The sequence below is a fragment of the Suricata suricatta genome, chromosome 6, assembly GCF_006229205.1.
Source record: "Suricata suricatta isolate VVHF042 chromosome 6, meerkat_22Aug2017_6uvM2_HiC, whole genome shotgun sequence".
NCBI lineage: Eukaryota > Metazoa > Chordata > Mammalia > Carnivora > Herpestidae > Suricata > Suricata suricatta.
The window spans coordinates 101,149,957-101,157,376 of record NC_043705.1 but is presented as its reverse complement, the minus strand read 5'-3'; the positions used below and the strand labels follow the sequence as shown (position 1 = coordinate 101,157,376).

Here is a 7,420-nt window from a genome sequence, read left to right as displayed (position 1 = left end):
TGTCCTTGATGGAATGTATTAAATAAGCAAACACCCCAACAAGGAAAACAAGTACTACAATGTAAAAATATTAAGAAAAGAAAACCCTCTCACATGCATAAATGAAAGATTGCACACAAAGAACTCACATCTTTTCAAGCTTCAATAGTAAATATTCTGCTACTATGTATTAAATACTGCATGGTTTGCCCAAGCTAAGTTGATTCAGTATCTAATGGATAGTTGATACCTGTCACAACACAGCATTTTATATACTGTTAGGTGAAACTACAATAGAATCTAAGTTTATTTTGGGAGTGTTTGCTATATAATTGGATTTAATGAAATGTTTAGAGGTGCAGTAGGCATGACTTTGAGTAGATAATGAAAGAAAATGCAAAATGCTAATTGATTCATGATGTGGTTTCATCTTAGCTTGGGCACAAAATTTTTTTTAAAGAAGAAGCCACATTTTCCACATTGGTTTTCTGTGGGTGGCACAATTAATGGGATTCTTTCCCTTATGCTTTGATATTACCTTCATATTTTGTCACCTTCTCAATAAGATCTTTCCTGACCACCTTATTTAAAATTACAACCCCCACCCCCAACCCTGGAATTCAGCATTTCCAGACTCTTTTATTCTAATCTCTGCTTTTTTTTTTTTTTGAAGGGGTATATATCACTTACCTCCTTCCAACATACTATACAACTTACTTATTTCTTATTTTCTGGCTCTCCACTCCCCTATGAGACCAGAAGCAGGAGCAGAGGTCTTTGTCTGTTTGGTCCACTGACAGTGCTCAAGCTTCTAGAACAGTACCCAGTACATGCTAAGTGCTCAACACATATTAGTTGAACAAATAAATTTCTGAGCTAGTCAAAATTCTTAAAATAATTATATATTTCTTCTGCAATCAAAAAATTGCTTTTACAGGGCAAAGAATGGACTATGCCACCACTCACAGATCACTAAGATGGTGAGGTGTAAGAGAGAAGAAGCCAATTCCAAGCACTGGGAGTTCTAGTGCCCTCAGCCCTTGTTGTTCCCCTTTCTGGGGTCACTAGCAAACCTAAAAATGGCCAAAAGGCAAGCATACAGAGAGGGCAGGAGCAAACCACAGAAATGGGATTTTTGGAAAGAAGCTTTTCACCCATTAGAAACCTGAGGGCAGAACTAAAGCGCAAAGAACAGAAGAATAGCAGATTCTTGTGACCAAAAGGCCATGCTCTCCAACTCTATCCCTTCCCTGAAGGACAATGTAATCCCCCACCCTTCCAGCCCAGACAGCCGCCAAATGGCAGCGGTGGCAGGAGGCCAGGACAGAGACCTTCTGAGGGAAGCAACAGCTGGAAGCAGATGTCAGGCTGCTGTGGGGAAATGCATTGTTCCTGAGCTGCTTGCTGAGCAAAATGAGCAATTGGGGGCCGGAGGGGAGCAGGGCAGGTATCTGGGCAGGAGCCTTATAGGCCTGGCAACATTGGGCCTCCCAGAGCAGCATCTTGCCACAGGCCCCACTGCAGGGACCCAGCTCGGCTCTACCAGAGGCCTTAGCCAGCACTGCTTTTCCAGAGGCAGAAACAGCCCCTGAGTTGCCCGGGGCCACTGCTCCCTTCCTCACTCGGGGAGGCACCGCCATAAGCCAAGCTGCACAAGCCGGATCCTGGGGGCATCAGTAACTTTTCCCCAATTTTCTCTTCTACACGTCTCCCATCAATTTCAGTCTAGCACCCGTGCCATCCCCTGTCTCCAGGCCACCATCATCTCTCCTCTGGGTAGCATTTAAACTTTCTGATTAGTATGTCTGTGTCCCAAGTCTCAGCCTCTCTGATCAGTGATTCACACTGCTGCTAGAGTGAGCCCTTAATTTTCTTAAACCAGTTTTGTAAAAGGCAAGTGGAAGATACATACAAAAATGTGAATCATAAATATACAACTAGATGAATAATCACAAAGTGAACACACTTTGTAATCCCTACCCAGGGCATAAAACAGAAGATTGACAGCCCCAGAAGCATCTACCGGCCCCTCCCAGGCACTGCACTCTCTCTTCCTGCCAAAAGGTAGCCCCAAGAGCAGTCCTTATAAATGGCAAAGTGGATCACGTCCATGCCCCACCACTGCCGCCTTCCCATGGAATGCAGAGCAAAGCCCTGACCAACGACAGTGGCACAGTCTGGTCCCTCCTGATTCTCTAGCCTCACCTAACTCCTCGGGCCCCAGGACCATGACCTTGGTGCTCCTTCCTTCTGCAAGGCTCTCTGCCATCATAAAACCTCCTATCAGCACATCCTTGGACCAGGAAAACTCTCTCCTCTCTCAACTCTCACAGTCTGCTAACTCCTGCTCATCCCTCCACTTTCATTTCAAATGTTACGTCCTCAGGGAAACTTTCCCAGATTTCTCAGAGTAGATCAAGTCCTCCTGTAATTCTTTCTGGACAGCCTGAACCTCTCCTTTATAGCACTGATCACCATTGTAACTATACATATTGGAGGCTCTTTCCCAGCAGAATGTGGGCCCTGGGAGGCAGGGAGGTGATCTGCTTTGCCCACCAGTGCCTGGCATAGACTAGAAGCTAAATATTTGTAGGGTGTAGCAGAGGTTACAAAGCATCACCACCACCTCCCCAGCGTGCTCCAATCACCTAGCTAGGAATGGTGGAGCTGAGACTGGACTGTGAATGTCCCCAAGACAGGGTGATGTCCATTCAGCTCAGGAGACCCCAGGGCCTAAGCCAGGACCTGGCACACAGGGTAGTGAAGGGCTCGGAGTCAGACCTGGGTTCAAATGCTACCTCTTCCAATTATAAATTCGTATGTTGCACCCGTAAGCCCCAGGACCTCAGAATGTGACAGTATCTGGAGACAGGGACTGTAAAGAGGCAGTTAAGTTATAATGAAGCCGTTAGTCTGGGCCCTAATTCAATCTCACTGGTGTCCCTGTGAGAAGAGGAAGTTTGGACACAGAGATATCAGGGAACAAAGGAAGGACCAACAAAGGGCACAGGAGAAGGGGGTCATCTGCAGACCAGAACCAACCAACACTAATGGGCCCCCTGATTTTGGATTTCTAACCTCCAGAACTGTAGGACAATAACTTTCTGCAGTTTAAGGCCCTGATGAGGGTGTCAGTGGGACGCAGTTAGGGTCTCTCCAGCTGACGAATGCACTCGCCACTTCCTCTCCTCATTTCTGACCTCTTCTTGCTCTTCTCCCTTCTTTCCTCTCCTCTTGCTGCCAGTCCTTCCTCTCCCTTTCTGCATAGATAATCTTCATCTCACCCTTGACTCAGATGAGAAAAATGGGAGACAGGCAACTTCACATCATCAGAGATCCAAACCTGATGCTCTCAACTCTGCACGACCAGGATCCTGCCCTGTGTCCCAGGAAACCTCCCAGAGCTGGTGCCAAACAACAGGGTCAGCCAGGGTCCCAGTGGAGTCCAAGGAAAGCAGTCCCAGGAGGAAAATAAACAGGTCCTCTGCCCTACTTGAAGGGCCACCAGAACACACAGGACAGCTCTGGAAGGTACCCTGCCTGGGCACTGCCTGGGAAGGATTTGTGTCTATGCCGTGGGAACTTCTGCAAGACAGGCGCAGACAGACCAGTTGAACAGGCTGCTGGCAGGATGACTCACACCTTCCAGGGGCCCCTGCCCTTGACCTGCCCTCAGATTAGCATCCCTCAGTAAGACTTCCCGTCTAGTGGAAGGTTTAATTTGGTGGAATAACTACTGTGATGAGAGAGGTACTGGGGCACCAAACTCAGGCTTGATGTCAGAGAGGGCTTCTGGTGGGGGGTGGGGGTGTGTGGCATCTAGGAGAAGATCTCAGGATGAACGGGGCTGGCCATGCAAAAGGAGGAAAGAGTGTGCCAGTCAGAAGTCAAAGCATTTGCAAAGACCTATAGGAGAGAAAAGAGCACAGGGAACTGAAAGAAGTTCACTGTGGGTATTAGGTGGGTAGGGGCTTGTCAGAAAATAGGCCAAGCAGGAAGGAAATCCTCTGCTGTTTAAGGGCTGCCTGGGGAGGAGACTTCCCCAAGCCCACTGCTCTCACCCTCTGTGTGCCCCCTGCATTCACCAGAACGCAGGGGAGGCGGCTGCTCATGACTCAGAGAGCTCCATTTTCCCAGCCTCTGTCATTCCCTACTGCCAGTGGCCTTGACAACAGGGTTGCTGAGAATCCACTTACCTGGGAGAGGATGTAATTTGGTGCAGGGGGAACTGGCCGGCTCGGAGGAGGCCTCCTGGATGACTCCTTCCTCTCTACTGGGGACCCAGCCCCTGGGGGGTTCCTAGCAGCCCTGCTGAGGTGCACTGGTAATGGTACAGGTGGAGATCCAACATGAAGATAGTCTGGAGGGGGCCGAGGAGGAGGCTGGGAGGGCTTCCGTGGGGTTTCAGGGGTGTTGGTCACCTGTATGCATAAGACAAAGAATGCCTGAGAAACAGGAACCCTCCATATACTGAAAAAACTCAAGGAAAGGAGTCCTTGTGTGTCTGGCTGAGAAGGCCAGAGGTCAAAGGGAGGAGATGCTGACCTGCCAAATCCCGGGGTTCCAGAGGTCAGATACAATCTTTAAAGTCATTAGGGGATGACCAACTAAATTTCTTTCAAGCCAAGTTCGGCTTTTAGTACCAATCCCACAGGCCCACAGAGGCTCTTAGGAAAATCCAGCAGGGTACTGAGGGATAAAGGAAAAGCAGCAAAATTCAAAGGTACAAAGCCCTTACCTTTCGCTTGCCCTGGGGTGTCTGCAACTTAAACGTTGGGTTGGCATGGCCAGTTCCACTATTCTGAGACACCCTGAAGGGACAACTAGTAACAAGGGATGGGGGAAAAGGAAAAGGGAAAATGTTCATCAAGGGTCAGTGCCTGAGTTCCCTCTGGCCCAGCACAGCCCAGCAAGCAGCTAAATCTCCCACAAGTCTTCTCTGGAGAAGTGAAGACTCCCTAAACATGGAGACACTGTGTGGCCAGTGGAGAACTCTCATGCAAAGAGTTGCCCCTTACAAAGCAGTTTTCCTCAGCACCTTCATTTACCCTTTTAAAACCTTTCTCCTTCAAGGAGACACAAAGATGTCACCAGCCATCAACCAATTCCCCTCAGGCATAGATCCAGAAAGACTTGGGATTTTAAACCCTTCCAGAACAAGTATAATTTAAAAGGGGACTCAAAAACTACACATCCCCAGGATCTAAAGGAATGAATCATGGGGGAAAAAAGTCTTTGTCTTGTGTTGATGTCCAGCCACCCCCATGACTGACTTAGACTAGTCAGTCCATCTCTGTTGCCTCAGTTTCTTGCCCTTTAAAATAGAAATCAAATCAATCACAAAAAGGATGGCAAATAGATTTCATTTTATATTCCAACTTGAGTTGGTTAGGGGCAGTCGGATGAAAAGGATTCTGAAGTGACAACCAGTAGAGAATACTTAGAGGAAGATCAAGTAGTAATGTTTGCCACGTTGGTGAAACAAGGCAGAAGGGAAGGTGGCAGCATGTACTGCTCATTTGCTTTCCCTGAATTAGACCCACTACCAGCAGTTTGGTTTTTTTTTTTTTTGTTACCAGGTTCTGTTTACAGAAAGCTTTATGATCCACAAATGGACCCAAGTCCTTCATGACACCCCATCATACCTGAACTGTTGCCTCAGCTTGGAAGGGAGGGCTAAGGGCTTGAGTTGGCCCAGTTTGTTGTTCTGTTTACAGCAGTAGTATGTCACCAAAAGGAACACCAGCACAAATATGGCTGTGAGCACTCCGGCAATCACAGGACCAACACCTTCCAGAAAGAGAACCCAAGTGAGAAATTGAGAAGCTGTTTGGACTGCAGCAGTGGAGTTCAAACACCGTATTCCTGATTCTTCTTCAGATATTTGATTTGCATTAAACTTGTATTATTTAATTTAAGAAGTATAATAAACACACATACATTATGTACCCCTGGGAAACCACTAATATTAGCTTAAACGGCTAGATCAACTTGCTTTGTGCAGACCTTATAGTGAAGCTTCTCCAGAAACTTCTGTTTAACTTAAGAGTTCCTTTCGAGGCCAGGAGTTGAAGCTCTATTATTACTTACCACCAGCTTTTAGCCTGAATCATGGTTTTTCTGGACACAAAGTAACCAACCCCACATTCTGAAACCAAAATTTCATATTTGGTTTCATCAAAGCTGCCTCAATGGTCACAAATAAATTTAAATGAACAAAATATATATATATATACCATTGATACACTACTTTTGTCTGTTTTAAATACTAAAGTTTCTTCTCTAAAAGATTTTGTTCAAATAAAAGTACTTTGCTATTAAAAAAAAAAAACTTTGGAAACCAAATGGCTAAAGTCTCTGATTTACACTAAAAATTGTAGTACATTTTCCAAGTTGTCTGTTTCTCCATATGAAGCTTGTTCATCAGGGAATCTGAACCATTATAATGTGCCCCAGGTTCATGATTATTTTTACGTGGCTGAGAAGGACTGGTTGCCACCCACTGTCCAAAACTAGATCAGATCATTCAATAACCTATGATCTGTCTGTCTCTCTCTCAACCAAACAGTGTCACCCTCCTCAGTGGAATGAATCCCACACCAGTCTGCCAGCATCAGTCACTCTCCCACTTGACCCTTCTTTTGTGTTCCCTCATCTACAAAATCAGGATAATAAAGCTGACTCTTCTTTCTCTACAACAGGCCACCCACCCCACCTCGCAAAAGTAGGCAGAGGCCCTGAGCAGGCCAGGCACTCACTCTTAGGGGGCATGGGCCCACTGTCAATGCTGCCCCCCTGGCCAGGGGTGTTGCAGAAGGGCGGGGCCCAGCCTGGGAAGCAATGGCAGTTCTGGTTGTTGTTGCAGACCTGAAGTGAGGGGAGGGCACAGGTATCAGCACCCTGGAGAGCTCCGCCCCCCCACAAGGCATGCCCCCCTCCCCCATAGACATCAGCGCAGAGGAGCTCCAGAATCCCTGGGGGCACACGCACCCCATGGCCATTGCACTTCTTTCCACAGCCTTCTGTTTCAAAGAAGGAGGTGTTCCTGCACTGTCCCTCGAAGCAAATCTGTAGCGAGGAGAAAAACAAACTGTCAGCACCACAGAAGAGACACTGGTTGGCATATGGGACTCAAAAATGCAACTTACTTCAGGTTATTTATTACACTGAAAAAATTGAAAATGACCTAAAAAGCCAAGGACAAGATGATAGTTAACTAAATTCTGCTATTACTTTTGTGATGAGAGAGAAAAATAACAAACATTATATTATTAAGACATATTTAACATAATAAACACATGTTATTACAGTCTATATTAATATGTTGGTTATATGTTAATTGCTTAAGTATATATTAATGTGCACTAATTTTAATGTTGTCCTTAAGAATAATGATGGTGACAGCATTCTACTCTGTGCCAGGTGCTATACCAAATGCTTC

The 7,420-nt window shown here is 46.3% G+C and overlaps 1 protein-coding gene across 6 annotated transcripts in view; it reads right to left on the bottom strand.

Moving 5' to 3' along the window:
• ADAM19 (ADAM metallopeptidase domain 19) overlaps positions 1-7,420 on the bottom strand; it is an 85,232-nt gene that overhangs the window by 5,958 nt on the left and 71,854 nt on the right. For 5 of the 6 annotated variants that reach the window (XM_029942947.1, XM_029942948.1, XM_029942949.1 and 2 more), the window contains 5 exons: positions 6,970-7,047; positions 6,738-6,846; positions 5,625-5,769; positions 4,718-4,802; positions 4,176-4,400 (listed from right to left, as the gene is read on the bottom strand). In XM_029942947.1, the coding sequence (XP_029798807.1) occupies positions 4,176-4,400; positions 4,718-4,802; positions 5,625-5,769; positions 6,738-6,846; positions 6,970-7,047 (642 nt within the window). Of the gene's footprint in view, positions 1-621; positions 3,886-4,175; positions 4,401-4,717; positions 4,803-5,624; positions 5,770-6,737; positions 6,847-6,969; positions 7,048-7,420 lie in introns of those variants that run through there. The other variant, XM_029942951.1, reaches the window with a different exon arrangement.